General features: G+C 44.6%; 1 protein-coding gene and 1 long non-coding RNA gene across 2 annotated transcripts in view; both read right to left on the minus strand.

The window, feature by feature from the left end:
• The window catches only part of LOC146961169 (uncharacterized), a 125340-nt gene that overhangs the window by 78235 nt on the left and 28050 nt on the right, over positions 1–19055 (minus strand). The gene's annotated exons all lie outside the window — the stretch shown is intronic.
• LOC146961174 (uncharacterized) lies at positions 12725–14103 on the minus strand. Its single transcript, XM_085770532.1, has 4 exons — positions 14070–14103; positions 13675–13773; positions 12990–13084; positions 12725–12907 (listed from the first exon to the last, which is right to left on the minus strand). Exons 1-4 carry the CDS (start codon positions 14095–14097, stop codon positions 12791–12793), a joined length of 339 nt encoding a protein of 112 aa, XP_085626658.1. The 5' UTR covers positions 14098–14103; the 3' UTR covers positions 12725–12790.

The following is a 19055-nucleotide window of genomic DNA, read 5'->3' on the forward strand; positions in this document are numbered from 1 at the left end:
TTAATTAATGAAATGTAGGAACAAAATCAATAATCAATGATCTGTTTTACCTGAAGCAAATGACTCCACCCACAAAAAGAAAGAGAGACATTCAGTTATTACCTTGAATCTTCTTTGTCCCCTCTGGTTTCTTCATGTTTGTTGTTGTTGTCGTTGGTGTGTCTGCATCTGAATAGAGTGAACAAAGATAAAACACTTCACGCTTACGTCATAAGATCAGACTAATGTGAAAGAGGAACCTCTCTCATTTATTTATTATACTTAGTAGTCGCAGTCGCAGAACAAATTTTGTCTGAATTAATTAATGAAATGTAAGAACAAAATCAATAATCAATTCTCTATTTTAACTGAAGCAAATGACTCCACGTACAGAGAGAGAGAGAGAGCTCATCATCTCCTCACCTGTTGATCTCTGAGTCTTGAACTCAAACAGCTTCTTGTTTACATCTGTAACTTTACACCTCAGTGATTTCATCTTCTGATTAAATTCAGACGTTTTAATCTTGACAGAGTCAGAACAGGAAAACTGAGACGTCTTCATGTTTTTATCTTCATCATCAAACAGCCACTGAACTGAGTGTTCACATTGTCCTCCATACGACCTCACAGAGCAGGTCAACATCACCTCATCACCACCGACCTTCTGTTCAGTCACTGATGGAGACAATGAGAGAGAAATGAGCTTCATCACTGTAATAATCAGAATGAGTGAGATGATTCAGTGTAAATACTCACTGGTGACGACAGACAGAAAAACCAGAGCATCTTCAACTTGTAGCCATCCCTCTCCCTCTCTGACCTGTCTGCAGTCGTACCGACCAGCATCATCTACTGAGACCTTCTCTATAACCAGAGAACATTTCTCTGTGACTCTCAGTCCGTCTGACTTAGATCTGACGTCTGCATGAAACTCCCCACGTTCAAACACTGGTACATATGAGCTGCTTCCTGAAGCTCTGAAGAACCATGTCGTACCATCACATCTCCTCTGATCACCTGTCCCAACATAACAAGGTAAAGTGACAACATCTCCGTCTCTGACAGCGACAACTGCAACGTTTCCTCCAGCTGCTGCAGCTGAGAAAAGAGACAAACAGTGAGTTAGAAGACGACTTCCTGTGAGGATCATTTTACATCAAGACAAATCCACTCATTTACTGGTCGTGTTTCTTTAATGTGAGTTTTTACCTGTGAAGTGAAGCAGCAGGAAAATCCACCTGAGCTCAGCCGTCATGTTTCTGTCTCTGTCTCACTCGCTGTCAAAGTGTGAGAACTCGTTTAGTCTGAGACCAACTCAGCCTCCACTTCCTGTGGTGAGAGAGGTGTGACTTTCTGTTCGTACACTCACTACAGGTCAAAGTTAAAACATTGGGAAATTTAAGTCACTTAATATTTATTATGATTTTAACTGGGGGGGGGGTCTCCAGTCATCTGCTGTGACTTTAAAGAGTATTAGTATCGCCGTTACTATGGTAATACATGCAGAGTAGCGTGAGGACAAAGGGAAAGGTCATCGCTTGTGGAGCAACATGGCGACGCTGCAGCAGCTGAGAACGATCAGATAAGACGAGGTGTCACTGTTGGTTCCTCTTTCTGTCTCTGAGCTGCTTTCTGAGAAGTCAGGGGGAAGTGTTCATTTGTGGAGGTGTGACCCCCTCAGACTAACCACCCCAATGACCTCTCACACACACACACACACACACACTGAGGAGTGTGGTGAATGCTGCAGAGCGTTGAGGTGAACCAAACGAAACACCTGGCTGATTTTCAAAATAAAATACACAGTGTTTACAGCGGATCATATTTCTCACACTATAACCTTGAATACAACAGAGGAAAATTCAGGGCGACATGCTTGTTTTTTCAGGCACGGCCTCTATATTCTGTGTTTTCCCTCTCTTCATCCATCTCTTTTCAGTTTTGCCGGTAAACAACCATGAAATCTGGTGCATATAGCCAATCGAGAGTCATCGAGGCAAATTAGTTTTATATGCAAATAAAAACTAGTGAGGAAAAAAATACAGACGCGCAAAAACCAGGAAATTGAAATACTGTAGGTTAATCATTCATGTGAGCAGTGACCACAGTTGGCCACCAGCTTGTTGCGCCCCACTTGTCACGTCTCTATGAACAGCATGTGAGAGTGTATTTCATGATACAATGTAGCCTAATGTAGCCTATATTGTAGTGTTTCTGGGTGTCATTTGTTCCATGATTTCTGGAATTCAAAGACAAAAACTGAGACTATGAAACATGTGGCAAAAAAAGAAGCTTTAATTATAAAACCGAACAAAACAAAACAATGAAACTTGACAAAGCTGTGAACAGTAACACTGTGTATTAATATCTTATGTATGAAGCAGCTACAGACAAAAGTCACAACAATGAGACAGGAAGTGGACAGCTCCTGCTCTGTGTCTGCATGAGGACAACTCAACCTGAGCAGTTTGTAGCTTTAAGGTTTTCATTGTTCTGAGACACAAACTCTTTATGTTGAAAACGTTTCTCATTAAAATGACTTTCAGATTCTTCAGTCACATGGACACTAATGAGCCTCCATACTGAACAACATGAACCACAACATGTGACCAGCAGGAAGCAGAACATCAGTCACTCTCCACCTCTAGAGGGCGTCGTCTCTCTCTGCCTCAGGTCACAGGTTAGATCAGACCCAAAGATCCAGTCCAACCTGAACACAGGACAGGACTAATCCGGTCCAGTCCAGTCCGGTCCAGTCTAGTCCGGTGCAGTCCAGTATGGTCTGTTCTTGTTGGGTCAGGCTCAGTCGGGTTCCATTCTGTACAGTCCAGTCTGGTCGTATCCAGTCTGGTTCAGTTGGGTCCAGTCCAGTCCAGTCTAGTCTAGTCTCGTCCCATCCAGATCAATCTAGTCTAGTCTAGTCCAGTCCAGTCCAGTGAAACCTAGTCTAGTCTGGTCTAGTCTAGTCCAATCCAGTCCATTCTAGTCTAGTCTGGTCCTTTAAGGTCCAGTCCAGTCTAGTCTAGTCTAGTCGAGGCCCGTCCTGATCAATCTAGTCCAGTCCAGTCTAGTCTAGTCTAGTCTAGTCTAGTCTAGTCCAGTCCAGTCCAGTCCAGTCCAGTCCAGTCTAGTCTAGTCTGGTCCTTTAAGGTCCAGTCCAATCCAGTCTGATCTGGTCCAGTAGAGTCCAGTTCAGTCCATTGTATTCCAGTCCGGTCCAGTTCAATCTAATCCGGTCCTGTTGGGATTGGTCTGGTTTCCGGTCTAATCCAATCCAGTCCGGTTCAGTCCAGTCCAGTCCGGTCTCAGTGATAAACTACAGTTCTAATTTGCTGCTTTAATATTTTCTAACAGTTTTAATAAACTGAAGCGAAGAGCAGAAACAACAGGATCATCATCACTGAACCATCCGTCACTTCTTTGGTTTGTTGACGGTGGCGTAGAGGTCACGGGGGTCAGAGGAGGAGGAAGGGGGCGGAGCTCTGACGGTGCTGTAGATCACAGCAGCATCATCATCATCATCATCATCATGACCTTTGACCTGGAGGACACAGCGCCACACACAGGTCAGACAGTGAAGTGCTGGTTCAGCTGCAGGTCACATGGTGTCAAACTGGACTCACCTGGTCTCTGGTCCTGGTCGTCTTAGTGAAGCTGACGGAGACGTAGGCGACGTCTTCAGGATCGGCCTGGTTCTGATCTGTCTCAGGTTCCATCTCTGGAATAAAAACAACAAGTTATTTAGTTCCTTTTATACAGTATCGTCTCCCTGAGGAGAAATTTGTCACATGTAGCACATCACAAAATACAAAAACACAATTTTATTGCACTCCTGTTATTCTATTGTACTTCCCTATACCGTTATTGGTTTTCATTGCACAATCCCTTTATGAATGTCTCACTCGCGTACACACACTATCTTGCACCATTTAATAATTGAATGGAGGTAGGTGTGAAGGACAGTTTAGTTTGGTTCCCTGCAAATTAAATAGATATAAATTGAGTTTAATCTCAGTTTGTGGCTCAGACTCGTTTCACCTGTGAATCTTCTCACCTGAAGTTTTCTTCTTCTTCTGTCTGATGAGGAACCAAACGACCACGACCACCAGAAACACTGAGGCCACGCCCACCAACAGGTACACCCACCACACACCTGAGGACAGAGAGGACCAAGAGTCAGAGACAGAGTCAGAGAGAGAGAGAGAGAGAGAGAGAGAAAGAGACATTGAGTCATTACCTTGAGTGTTGGTTGACTTCTTGTTTGTCCCCTCTGGTGTCATCATGTTGGTTTTTGTTGTCGGGTAAACGGCTGATTTTGGTGTCGTTGTTGTCGTTGATGTTGTTTCTCCACCTGAACAAAATGAACAAAGATAAAACACGTCATGTTTCTTTCATGAGATCAGACTGATGTGAAAGAGGAACTAACTCATTTATTTATTATACTTATTAGTCGCAGTGGTAGAATTAATTATGTCTGAAACAAAATCAATAATTCTCAGTTTTAACTGAAGCAAATGACTCCACCCAGAGAGAGAGAGAGATAGAACTCATCATCATCTCACCTGTTGATCTCTGAGTCTTGAACTCAAACAGCTTCTCTGTGTTTCCATGGCGATCTGTCACTTTACAACTCAGTGATTTCTTCTTCTGATTAAATTCAGACGTTTTAATCTTGACAGAGTCAGAACAGGAAAACTGAGACGTCTTCATGTTTTTATCTTCATCATCAAACAGCCACTGAACTGAGTGTCTACAGAATTCCTCATACGACTTCACAGAGCAGGTCAACGTCACCTCATCATCATCATCACCGACCTTCTGTTCAGTCACTGATGGAGACAATGAGAGAGAAATGAGCTTCATCACTGTAATAATCAGAATGAGTGAGATGATTCAGTGTAAATACTCACTGGTGACAACAGACAGATAAACCAGAGCATCTTCATGCTGTCGTCTCTGTCTGTAGTGTCTGCAGGTGTACTGACCAGCATCATCTACTGAGACCTTCTCTATAACCAGAAAACATTTCTCTGTGACTCTCAGTCTGTCTGACTTAGATTTGACATCTGCATGAAACCTCCCACGTTCAAACACTGTTACTCTTGATTTGCTTCCTGAAGCTCTGCGGAACCAGACAGTACCATCACATCCCTCCTGACCAACTGTCCCAACATAACAAAGTAACATGACATCAGCTCCGTCTCTGTCAGTGACATATGAAAAGTCTTGTTCAGCTGCTGCAGCTGAGAAAAGAGAAAAGAGACAAACAGTGAGTTAGAAGACGACTTCCTGTGAGGATCATTTTACATCAAGACAAATCCACTCATTTACTGGTCGTGTTTCTTTAATGTGAGTTTTTACCTGTGAAGTGAAGCAGCAGGAAAATCCACCTGAGCTCAGCCGTCATGTTTCTGTCTCTGTCTCACTCGCTGTCAAAGTGTGAGAACTGGTTTAGTCTGAGATCAACTCAGCCTCCACTTCCTGTGGTCAGAGTGTTGTTACTTCCTGTTGGTGCCCTCAGCCCTGGTGCTGTCGTTTATTTATAGTTAAAGCGTGAGAAACTTTCAGTCACTTCATGATTATGATGATTTTCACTGAAGGGGGGTGGGGTGTCTCCAATCACCTGCTGTGTCCTTTAATAAAGAGTATTAGTATCACTCTTAGTCGCCATGTTGGATGTGTCGTCCCTCTCATGACTCCAGAGTCTCCTCCCAGTTGGATCTGCATGATGAACCTCCAAAGGAAGGTGTTCAGGTGTCATCAGAACCAGCCTGAACCTCCTCAACTGATCAATGTGCTCAGCATTTCAGACACTTGGACTCAAAGCTAGTGATCTGTTACTAGCATGTGTGTTTACCTTCACCCACCCAGACAGACGGATCAACCAATGACATTAAAGTTTACTTCCTGTTTCCCTCTTATTCTCTGTCGTCGCTGTGGTTCCTGTACAGACGACTGTGCTGCTGCGATAAGACAAGAGAAGAAGAAGTAGATGAAAAAGAGGAAGAAGAGGAGTTTGTCTCTGTGTTCACTTGAGTCTGATTGGCCCAGTTTGGTTTGTGGTTTTGTGATCAACTCAGCTCAGTGTGACTCAACAACAACACACACACACTGGACTTGCATCATGTTTAACTCCAATAAGAAGTGTACAGTGTGTTTCTCTGTCAGTGATGATAGACTTTGAAGACTTTATACATGAAATTTAAAAAGACAACACAATGCAAAGACTCTCGGTTATAAAGTCATCACTATGTCAACACTTTGACACCTTTGAGGTCACTTCCTGCACACCAACATCGTCACTTCCTGTGATGACGTGACCTGAGGACTGTGTGTGTCTCCTCTGAGACACCGTCCACCAGCTGGAAACCACAGGGACGTATTAAAACTCAAAAACTGAGACGATGAAACATGGAGCAAAGAAAAACTACTTTATTAATAAAAAACAATGAAACTTGACAAAGCTGTGAACAGTAACATTGTGTATTAATATCTGATGTATGAAGCAGCTGCAGACGTCACTTTGGGAAAATTTACAACAAATCAGAGAAAATGATGGAAGCTCATTTCAAACTGTGATGAAAAGTCAAAAGACAGGATGTGGACAGCTCCTGTTCTGTGTCTGCATTCGTCGCCTCCTTAGTTTGTTGACAGTGGCGTAGAGGTTGCGGGGGTCAGAGGAGGAGGAAGGTGGCGGAGCTCTGACGGTGCTGTAGGTCATAGTCGTGACCTGATCATCATCATGACCTTTGACCTGGAGGACACAGCGCCACACACAGGTCAGACAGTGAAGTGCTGGTTCAGCTGCAGGTCACATGGTGTCAAACTGGACTCACCTGGTCTCTGGTCCTGGTCGTCTTGGTGAAGCTGACGGAGACGTAGGCGATGCCCTGAGGATGCCAATGAAGAAGTGAACTCACCTGGTTCTGATCCGTCTCAGGTTCCATCTCTGGAATAAAAACAATCAGGTTGAGTTTAATCTCAGTTTGTGGCTCAGACTCATTTCACCTGTGAATCTTCTCACCTGAAGTTTTCTTTTTCTTCTGTCTGATGAGGAACCAAACAACCACGACCACCAGAAACACTGAGGCCACGCCCACCAACAGGTACACCCACCACACACCTGAGGACAGGAAGGACAAAGAGTCAGAGACAGAGAGAGACTGACCCCCAATTCCGCCCCCTAAAGACTCAAGCCCTGAACCCTCACTGACTAAAGTGACGTCAGCTGTAAGTGACAGAGTGTGAGAGTCTGTGAGGGTCCAGATGCTGTAAATATGAATGGAACAGCACTTACACACTCTCACAACACGTTACCTTGACAACAAAATGTTTTTTACTCCGGTCTTGGACCGATAATTTACGTACTTTCAACGCGCACAAGGTGTGTGAGGGGGACGGACTAAAAAAAAAATGTTCCCGGATCAGATCTGATCAAATCATCATCAATAATCACAAACTGCACGTTAATACTGACAGTAAACTTCTTTTTTTTTTTCTTTCTTTCTTTTTTTTTTGGGTTGTTGCTCCTGTCCATTAACAATAAAGAGAGCGGCGGAGCTCTCTCTGACTACATGTGGTAATTTACTTTTTTTGTTCCGACGGCATCTCATGCGTTTGACTTAACAACGCTATGAACTGCGGGTAATTCCCCTACCCAAAGTCAGCATCGGTGCTGACTTACGGTAAGGGGGCAGTAAGGGCTCATTCACTGACTCACTGACTTGATGATCTGACAATGGAACAGAACTCACACACTCACGGACTTCCCGTGAATGCGCCTCTAAGTCAGTGAGTCCGTGAGAGTCATTACCTTGAGTGTTGGTTGACTGACTGTTTGTCCCCTCTGATGTCTCAGCTGACTTCAGGCGAGAGGCGGGGTACACCCTGGACAGGTCGCCAGTCTATCGCAGGGCTGACATATATAAATATAGACAGACAACCATCCACACTCTCATTTACACCTATGGACAATTTAGAGTCGCCAATTAACCTAACCTGCATGTCTTTGGACTGTGGGAGGAAGCCAGAACCCTCTTGCTGTGAGGCGGCAGTGCTAACCACTTCACCACCGTGCCGCCCCCAAATAAATAATCATTTATCTTTTTTAACTGAAGTAAATGACTCCACCCAGAGAAAGTTCATCATCTCCTCACCTGTTGATCTCCGAGTCTTGAACTCAAACGTCTTCTTGTTTCCATGGTGATCTCTCACTTTACAGCTCATTGATTTCGTCTTCTGATTAAATTCAGATGTTTTCATCTTGACAGAGTCAGAACAGGAAAACTGAGACATCTCCATATTTTTATCTTCATCATCAAACAGCCACTGAACTGACTGTTCACACCGTCCATCATACGACCCCACAGAGCAGGTTAATGTCACCTCATCTTCATCATCATCACCAACCTTCTGTTCCGTCACTGATGGAGACAATGACTACGTTTACATGCAGTCAATAACCCTTTCATAACCGGAATATTAGCAATAACCCAGCTGCGCACAGCTCCTTTTGAAAAACCCGAATATGCTCATATTCCAGTTTAAAACCCCCAAAATGACCCCCAGGTTACTCCCTTTTTTTAAATCCGAAAATTTGGTCATGTAGGCCTATCGGGATATCCCCACCGAAAGGAACATTAATTATTATTCTCAAGGTATCTTGGTCTTTTGAGTACAAGAACTACTTGTAAATAATACAAATGATGTTATATTGAAGACAGGCATACAGGTGTTTAATCAGCACCTTTCAAACTTATAATAAATAATAGTGTGCTCCGGCCACAGACTGTATGTGACAGTGGTGGTCCTGTCACTATGTCTCCTATTGATCATGTGTCACGGGCCCTCTTCACCTTGCCACATTCTGGCGTTGTTGGCAGGATCCATGTAGCACTAGTGTGGCAGCCTGCGCGGAAGCACGAGGACGTGCTTGTGAAAAGAGGGGGAGAGATGTGACAGTGGTGGTCCTGTCACTATGCCTCCAATTGATCATGTGCCCTGGCTACTTGGCCAAAGGGATGTCCCTTTGGGTGACTGGCAAGCGCGCATGACTATTACCCGGGAGGTGTGGGTTTAATCCCCGCCCGGGCCCTCTTCACCTTGCCACATGTAGGCTCTGGCTCTTTCCTTTGGTCAGTCGGAGTCCTCAACAGACAGACAACCCGCGACTACCAAAATTTATAAGCAACTTCACAGAAAAACAAGCCCAAAGTCACTCATAATAAGCGAAATTGGCAACTGTGCCGCCGTGCTGCTGCTGTTGTTTTTAGATACAGAAGTAAGCTGAAATGACGCACATTGAGTCATAACGTTTTCTGTGTGTCAAGACATTGTCCGTACGGCGCTGTTTTGATGGGGATATCCCAATTGATTACAATTAGCTACCATGTGTACAGAAATAACCCTGTTTTCTCACACATGTAAACGGGTTATTCTGAATGTTTCAGAAACTGGATTATTGACCTTAACCTGAATATTGACTGCATGTAAACATAGTCAATGAGAGAGAAATGAGCTTCATAACTGTAATAATCGGAATGAATGAGATGATTCTGTGTAAATACTCACTGATGACAACCGACAGATAAACCAGAGCATCTTCACCTTGTTGTCGTCCCTCTCTGAACTGTCTGCAGCCGTACACACCAGCATCATTTACTGAGACCTTCTCTATAACCAGAGAACATTTATCTGTGACTCTCAGTCTGTCTGACTTAGATCTGACGTCTGCAGGAAACTTCCCATCTTTAAACAATGTTTCTGCAGACCAGAATCCAGGAGCAACAAAGGCCCAGGCAGTACCATCACATCTCCTCTGATCACCTGTCCCAACATAACAAGGTAAAGTGACATCATCTCCCTTCCTGACAGTGACATATGAATGGTTTACTCCAGCTGCTGCCGGTGAGAAAAGAGAGAAAGAAAAAAAAAAGTGAGTGAGTGAGTTAGAAGACGACTTCCTGTGAGGATCATTTTACATCAAGACAAATCCACTCATTTACTGGTCGTGTTTCTTTAATGTGAGTTTTTACCTGTGAAGTGAAGCAGCAGGAAAATCCACCTGAGCTCAGCCGTCATGTTTCTGTCTCTGTCTCACTCGCTGTCAAAGTGTGAGAACTCGTTTAGTCTGAGATCAACTCAGCCTCCACTTCCTGTGGTGAGAGGTGTTTTAACCTCCTGTCGGTGCCCTCAGTCCAAGTCCTGTTGCTTATTTATAGTTAAAGCGTGAGAAACTTTCAGTCACTTCATGATTATGATGATTTTTTCTGAAGGGGGTGGGGTGTCTCCAATCACCTGCTGTGTCCTTTAGAGCTATGGTCTACGATTTGAAAGATTGATCATTATTATTAACGTCATTTGAACAGTGGTTATGGCCCTATAGTATGACCTACACAATGTGAAAAGTAAAAGGAACGAAAAAAATCCATTCTCTCTAGCAGTTGCAAGACTGCAGAGAAATTGACCAATAGGAGCCATGCAGCCCAGATGGCTCCTATTGGTCAATTTCTCCTCGTGCCCTGCTCCTCGTCCTAAGATGTCTCGCCTCGTCCCCACCCCCGTCCCCTTAGAAACTACAAGTGGTTTGTAACCGCCCTGAGCAGCTCAGCCACAGACACATGAACCCATGAATTCAGTGCCTGCTCACCCCCCGACCCCCAGCTGGTCAGCCGCTGAAAGTCCCACTAGGATTCAGAGAAGCACAGAATGTGTTGCCGCCATTATTACCGGTACCGGTGCCGCGTCGAGTCTCCCAGACACACAGCGCCTTGTCTGTCTGCCAGACCCAGAGTCTCCCGCTCCTCTCTCTGACAACCAGCATCCTGTGCTGGGCGCCCGGTGCGACCAGTCTCCCTCCAGCTCTGGAGCTTTCCTTGGCACTGCCAATGGCGGCAGCCAGCGGTCCCGTTGTGACTGTGAATCCGATATTTTTACTCTTTATTCAAAGCTGGGGCAATGTTTGGTTTCTGATGAACCTCCAAAGGAAGGTGTTCAGGTGTCATCAGAACCAACCTGAACCTCCTCAACTGATGAATGTGCTCAGCATTTCAGACACTTGGACTCAAAGCTAGTGATCTGTTACTAGCATGTGTGTTTACCTCCACCCACCCAGACAGATGGATCAACCAATGACATTCAAGTTTACTTCCTGTTTCCCTCTTATTCTCTGTCAGATCTGTGGTTCCTGTACAGACGACTGTGCTGCTGCGATAAGACAAGAGAAGAAGAAGTAGATGAAAAAGAGGAAGAAGAGGAGTTTGTCTCTGTGTTCACTTGAGTCTGATTGGCCCAGTTTGTGTTTTTGGTTTTGTGATCAACTCAGCTCAGTGTGACTCAACAACACACAAACACACACACTGGACCTGCATCATGTTTAACTCCAATAAGAAGTGTACAGTGTGTTCCTCTGTCAGTGATGATAGACTTTGAAGACTTTATACATTACATTTAAAATACAACACAATGCAAAGACTCAAAGGTGTCAAAAACTTTGACACCTTTGAGGTCACTTCCTGTGATGACGTGACCTGAGGACTGTGTGTGTCTCCTCTGAGACACCGTCCACCAGCTGGAAACCACAGGGACGTATTAAAACTCAAAGACTGAGACGATGAAACATGGAGCAAAGAAAAACTACTTTAATAATAAACACCAAGCTGTGGACAGTAACATTGTGTATCAATATCTGATGTATGAAGCAGCTGCAGACGTCACTTTGGGAACAAATCAGAGAAAATGATGGAAGCTCATTTCAAACTGATGAAAAGTCACAACAATGAGACAGGAAGTGGACAGCTCCTGCTCTGTGTCTGCATGAGGACAACTCAACCTGAGCAGTTTGTAGCTTTAAGGTTTTCATTGTTCTGAGACACAAATTCTTTATGTTGTTCATTAAAATGACTTTCAGATTCTTCAGTCACATGGACACTAATGAGCCTCCATACTGAACAACATGAACCACAACATGTGACCAGCAGGAAGCAGAACATCACTCACTCTCCACCTCTCCAGTCCAGTCCAGTCCAGTCCAGTCTATTCCAGTCCTGTCTGGTCTGGTCTGGTCCTTTTAGGTCCAGTCCAGTCTAGTCTGAGCCGGTCCAGTCTAGTCTAGTCTTGTCTAGTCCAGTTCAGTCCAGTCCAGTCCAGTCCAGTCTAGTCCAGACCAGTCCTGTCTGGTCTGGTCCGTTTAGGTCCAGTCCAGTCTAGTCTAGTCTTGTCTAGTCCAGTCCAGTCCAGTCCAGTCCAGTCTGGTCTGGTCCTTTTAGGTCCAGACCAGTCTAGTCTGAGCCGGTCCAGTCTAGTCTAGTCTAGTCCGGTCCAGTCTAGTCTAGTCTAGTCTAGTCCAGTTCAGTCCAGTCCTTTCCAGTGCCGTCTGAGCTGGTCAAGTAGAGTCCAGTTGTTCATTGTTTATTGGATCCCCATTAGTTGTCACCATGGTGACGACAATTCTTCCAGGGGTCCTTAAAAAGCAAGACAAATAACAGTGTTCCCAAAATAGAAATCAGTCCATTGTATTCCAGTCCGGTCCAGTTCAATCCAATCCAGTCTGGTCGGGTTTGGTCTGGTTCCGGTCCAATCCAGTTCAGTCCAGTCCAATCCAGTCCAGTCCAGTCCAGTCCAGTCCAGTCAGGTTCGGTCCAGTCCAGTTCGGTTCAGTCCAGTCCAGTCTGATCCAGTCTAGCCCCGTCCAGTCCAGTCCGATCTCAGTGATAAACTACGTTTCTAATTTGCTGCTTTAATATTTTCTAACAGTTTTAATAAACTGAAGCGAAGAGCAGAAACAACAGGATCATCATCACTGAACCATCCGTCACTTCTTTGGTTTGTTGACGGTGGCGTAGAGGTCGCGGGGGTCAGAGGAGGAGGAAGGGGGCGGAGCTCTGACGGTGCTGTAGGTCACAGCATCATCATCATCATGACCTTTGACCTGGAGGACACAGCGCCACACACAGGTCAGACAGTGAAGTGCTGGTTCAGCTGCAGGTCACATGGTGTCAAACTGGACTCACCTGGTCTCTGGTCCTGGTCGTCATAGCGAAGCTGACGGAGACGTAGGCGACGTCTTCAGGATCGGCCTGGTTCTGATCCGTCTCAGGTTCCATCTCTGGAGTAAAAACAAGTTATTTAGTTAGTTAGTTGCTTTTATTGTCTCCCTGAGGAGAAATTTGTCACATGTAGCACATCACAAAATATAAAAACACAAAACACACACAAAGGAGAGGAAAAAAGGCTGTTTACATATGGCATAGATTAATATCAGCACAGAAACATCTAATTAAAAAAAACAATCTGTAGACAAACACACTTTTCATTTGCACTATTGCACGCACTCTTCCTATTGCACATGTACGCATAAAGCATCTCATTATTTCTATTGCACTGATTATTTAATTGCACTCCTATTATTCTATTGCACTTCCCTGTGTCGTCATTGGTTTTTATTGCACAATCCCTTTATAAATCTCTCACTCACGTACACACACACACACACACACACACACACACACACACACACACACACACACACACACACACACACACTCACACACACACACACACTATCTTGCACCATTTAATAATTGAATGGAGGTAGGGAAGGACAGTTTAGTTTGGTTCCCTGCAAGTTAAATAGATATAAATTGAGTTTAATCTCAGTTTGTGGCTCAGACTCGTTTCACCTGTGAATCTTCTCACCTGAAGTTTTCTTCTTCTTCTGTCTGATGAGGAACCAAACGACCACGACCACCAGAAACACTGAGGCCACGCCCACCAACAGGTACACCCACCACACACCTGAGGACAGGAAGGACAAAGAGTCAGAGACAGAGAGAGAGAGAGAGAGAGAGAGAGAGAGCTGCTGCTGTTGTTGTTGGTTGTGGTGTTGTTGTGTCTCCAAAGTGAGCAAAGATAAAACACGTCATGAGATCAGACTGGTGTGAAAGAGGAACTTCCTCACATATAATTATTAGTAGTCGCAGTGGTAGAATTACAGTAATGATGTTTGAATTTATTAATGAAATGTAGGAACAAAATCAATAATCAATGATCTGTTTTACCTGAAGCAAATTACTCTACCCTGTTACCTTGACTGTTCTTTGTCCCCTCTGGTGTCATCATGTTGGTTGTTGTCACGTCAACAGCCGATTTTGTTGTTGTTGGTTGTGGCGGTGCTGGTGTGTCTCCACCTGAACAAAGATTAAACACTTCATGCTCATGTCAGAAGAACAGACTGATGTGAAAGAGGAACTTCCTCATTTATTAATATTATTACTATTAGTCATAATATAATTAAGTATGTCTGAATAAAAGAATGAGATAGAAGAACAAAATTAATTATTAATTATTTGTTTTAACTGGAGCAAATGACTCCACCCACAGAGAGAGAGCTCATCATCTCCTCACCTGTTGATCTCTGAGTTTTGAACTCAAACGTCTTCTTGTTTCCATGGCGATCTGTCACTTCACATCTCAGTGATTTCTTCTGATCAAATTCAGACGTTTTAATCCTGACAGACTCAGAACAGTCGGACTGAGACATCTCCATGTTTTTATCTTCATCATCAAACAGCCACTGAACTGAGTGTCTACAGTATACATCATACGACCTCACAGAACAGGTCAACATCACCTCCTCATCATCATCATCACCGACCTTCTGTTCAGTCACTGATGGAGACAATGAGAGAGAAATGAGCTTCATCACTGTAATAATCAGAATGAGTGAGATGATTCAGTGTAAATACTCACTGGTGACGACAGACAGAAAAACCACAGCAGCTTCACCTTCTTGTCGTCCTAATGAGTTAAACTCTATGCAGTCGTACTGACCAGCATCATTTACTGAGACCTTCTCTATAACCAGAGAACATTTCTCTGTGACTCTCAGTCTGTCTGACTTAGATCTGACGTCTGTATGAAACTCCCCATATTCAAACACTGTTACATATGAGCTGCTTCCTGCAGCACTGAAGATCCAGGTCTTATCATCACATCTCCTCTGATCACCTGTCCCAACATAACAAGGTATGTTGACATCAGCTCCCTCTCTGACAGTGACATATGAACGTTTTACTCCAGCTGCTGCAGCTGAGAAAAGAGAAAAGAGAAAAAAACAGTGAGTTAGAAGACGACTTCCTGTGAGGATCATTTTACATCAAGACAAATCCACTCATTTACTGGTCGTGTTTCTTTAATGTGAGTTTTTACCTGTGAAGTGAAGCAGCAGGAAAATCCACCTGAGCTCAGCCGTCATGTTTCTGTCTCTGTCTCACTCGCTGTCAAAGTGTGAGAACTCGTCTAGTCTGAGATCAACTCAGCCTCCACTTCCTGTGGAGAGAGGTGTACCACTTCCTATTAGTGACACCACTACAGGTCAAAGCTAAAACATTAGGAACTTTCAGTCGCTTCATGTTTATGATGATTTTGACCGAGGGGGAGGTGTGTGTGTGTGAGGGGGGAGGGGGAGGGGGAGGGGGGGTCTCCAATCACCTGCTGTCTCCTTTAAAGAGTATTTGTATCAACGTTACAAAGGAAAGGTCCTCGCTTGTGGAGCAACATGGCGACGCTGCAGCAGCTGAGAACGAAGACGAGGTGTCACTGTTGGTTCCTCTTTCTGTCTCTGAGCTGCTTTCTGAGAAGTCAGGGGGAAGTGTTCATTTGTAGAGGTGTGACCCCCTCAGACTAACCACCCCAATGACCTCACACACACACACACACACACACACACACACACTGAGGAATGTGGTGAAAGCATGGACTGTAAAAAGAATGGACGTAGCACCCGTGACATCACCCAATGGTTTGGCGGAGTCTTGTGATCCTACTACGGGCATTTGAACTGCGCCATCTTGGATTGTAGTGGGAGTGTACTTTCCATATTTGGAGGACATGCAGGGATTAGCCGGCTGAGAACTTGCCCACTGAACTCGGAGCAACCAGCTAACGGCTGGTAATTACTGTCTGTGATACCTGTCACTCAACGTAACCACGTCCCAATTTATGTCAGAATTTTAAGCCTATACACTAAAACAGTTGTGGTACAAAAAAATTCACCGCCCCCATAGTGTTCATGGAGGTGAAACAAAAAATGTACCAGGCTGTACCTAATATGTTTTTTTTTAACTTGAAAGTCGACTATTTTAACATTGGGGTCAATTGAGAATTGCTCACTTCTGGTCCCAGCCCCCAGTGGCAGCTGGAGAACTGCAGTTTTTTGAACGCAGAAGTGGTATTCACTTGTTGAACCCACAAAATGCTGCATTTCAGATGGATCGGTGGGTGTTGACTGACGGTGGAGTACGACTAGTCTACATTTAATTTAATAAGTAAAGAATACAACAGAATGAAATTTGGGGTGACGTAGTTGTTTTCTCAGGCATGTCCGCGGCGCAAAGCTAAACGACCTGCTTCGACCACAATCATGATTGTTGATCCATTGTTGATCCATGATCTGCTCGGATCGCTTCCCACAGACCGGTACGCAAGTGGTCCGCGAATAGGTTGATGTTGCAAATTTCATAGCTGTGGGGGCCAGTGCTCGGTGCGATTGCCCCGTGGCCCTAATAATTCCTGTGAGCAGTGACCACAGTTGGCCACCAGCTTGTCGTGCCCCCACATGTCACATCTCTATGAACAGAGATGAGTGTATTTCATGATACAATGTAGCCTAATGTCGCCTATATTGTAGTGTTTCTGGGTGTCATTTGTTCCATCACTTCTGGAATTCAAACATAAAAACTGAGACTATGAAACATGGAGCAAAAAAAAGAAGCTTTAATTAAAAACCAATGAAACTTTACAAAGCTGTGAACAGTAACACTGTGTATTAATATCTAATGTATGAAGCAGCTACAGACAAAAGTCACAACAATGAGACAGGAAGTGGACAGCTCCTGCTCTGTGTCTGCATGAGGACAACTCAACCTGAGCAGTTTGTAGCTTTAAGGTTTTCATTGTTCTGAGACACAAACTCTTTATGTTGAAAACGTTTCTCATTAAAATGACTTTCAGATTCTTCAGTCACATGGACACTAATGAGCCTCCATACTGAACAACATGAACCACAACATGTGACCAGCAGGAAGCAGAACATCAGTCACTCTCCACCTCTAGAGGGCGTCGTCTCTCTCTGCCTCAGGTCACAGGTTAGATCAGACCCAAAGATCCAGCCCAACCTGAACACAGGACTGGACTAGTCTGGTCCATTCCAGTCCGGACCAGTCTAGTCCGGTGCAGTCCAGTATGGTCTGTTCTTGTTGGGTCAGGCTCAGTCGGGTTCCATTCTGTACAGTCCAGTCTGGTCGTATCCAGTCTGGTTCAGTTGGGTCCAGTCCAGTCCAGTCTAGTCTAGTCTCGTCCCATCCAGATCAATCTAGTCTAGTCTAGTCCAGTCCAGTCCAGTGAAACCTAGTCTAGTCTGGTCTAGTCTAGTCCAATCCAGTCCATTCTAGTCTAGTCTGGTCCTTTAAGGTCCAGTCCAGTCTAGTCTAGTCTAGTCGAGGCCCGTCCTGATCAATCTAGTCCAGTCCAGTCTAGTCTAGTTTGGTCCTTTAAAATCCAGTCTAGTCTAGTCTAGTCTAGTCTAGTCTAGTCCAGTCCAGTCCAGTCCAGTCCAGTCTAGTCTAGTCTGGTCCTTTAAGGTCCAGTCCAATCCAGTCTGATCTGGTCCAGTAGAGTCCAGTTCAGTCCATTGTATTCCAGTCCGGTCCAGTTCAATCTAATCCGGTCCTGTTGGGATTGGTCTGGTTTCCGGTCCAATCCAATCCAATCCAGTCTAGTCTGTCTAGTCCAGGCCAGTCTGATCCAGTCTAGCCCCGTCCAGTCCAGTCCGGTTCAGTCCAGTCCAGTCCGGTCTCAGTGATAAACTACAGTTCTAATTTGCTGCTTTAATATTTTCTAACAGTTTTAATAAACTGAAGCGAAGAGCAGAAACAACAGGATCATCATCACTGAACCATCCGTCACTTCTTTGGTTTGTTGACCGTGGAGCAGAGGTCACGGGGGTCAGAGGAGGAGGAAGGGGGCGGAGCTCTGACGGTGCTGTAGATCACAGCAGCATCATCATCATCATCATCATGACCTTTGACCTGGAGGACACAGCGCCACACACAGGTCAGACAGTGAAGTGCTGGTTCAGCTGCAGGTCACATGGTGTCAAACTGGACTCACCTGGTCTCTGGTCCTGGTCGTCTTAGTGAAGCTGACGGAGACGTAGGCGACGTCTTCAGGATCAGCCTGGTTCTGATCCGTCTCAGGTTCCATCTCTGGAATAAAAACAACAAGTTATTTAGTTCCTTTTATACAGTATCGTCTCCCTGAGGAGAAATTTGTCACATGTAGCACATCACAAAATACAAAAACACAATTTTATTGCACTCCTGTTATTCTATTGTACTTCCCTATACCGTTATTGGTTTTCATTGCACAATCCCTTTATGAATGTCTCACTCGCGTACACACACTATCTTGCACCATTTAATAATTGAATGGAGGTAGGTGTGAAGGACAGTTTAGTTTGGTTCCCTGCAAGTTAAAGCAGATATCAGTGGCACGGCCGTTTCGGCTAATGCTGTGTTCAAGGCAGGCTTTTGAAACCGTAAGTTACAGCTTCAAGTCACAACTACGACTTGGTAGCGTTCCAGGTAACCCGTAGCTCGTGTTTTTACCGTCCTGTTGTCTGTGAAAGTTCCCTATAACGGCCACTCGTAACTTCCGACCCGTAAACTCGTACCAGATCGAACTGGTATGACTTCACAGGAAGGAAAAACACAAAGTACGAGTTTCCTTGAACGCACCATGAGTTAGCAGCCCCCGCCCTTGTCAGGCATCAATTGGTCCTCGTGCTACGTCACCACATTCACGCGCATCCCTTGGCTGCACACACAGCCCTTCATGCCGTTCTCTCCCCTCATTGGATAACACTTGTATCCCACAAGGAAAATTTTCTCCTCGGGTTACAGCAGAGCAGAGTGACGGAGAGACTCGTGTTTAGGCTGAAATACTTCATGTAAGTGATTGCTGACGGAAAATAGGACTATTTAGGACTTATTATTAACAAAAACATTCCACTGATATCT

Source organism: Trachurus japonicus, chromosome 24 (assembly GCF_045865225.1).
Source record: "Trachurus japonicus isolate A0001 chromosome 24, Traja_1.0".
Lineage (NCBI taxonomy): Eukaryota > Metazoa > Chordata > Actinopteri > Carangiformes > Carangidae > Trachurus > Trachurus japonicus.

What these genes read in the sequence shown, in the direction of transcription:
- LOC146961174 (XM_085770532.1), bottom strand. Translation starts at nt 14,097, where the DNA reads ATGATGACACCAGAGGGGACAAAGAACA. An exon ending in GAAGAAGAAGAAAACTTCAG is followed by an intron (nt 13,085 to 13,674) that starts GTGAGAAGATTC and finishes TTTTTACTCCAG; the next exon opens with AGATGGAACCTGAGACGGAT. An exon ending in CGACCAGGACCAGAGACCAG is followed by an intron (nt 12,908 to 12,989) that starts GTGAGTCCAGTT and finishes TGTGTCCTCCAG; the next exon opens with GTCAAAGGTCATGATGATGA.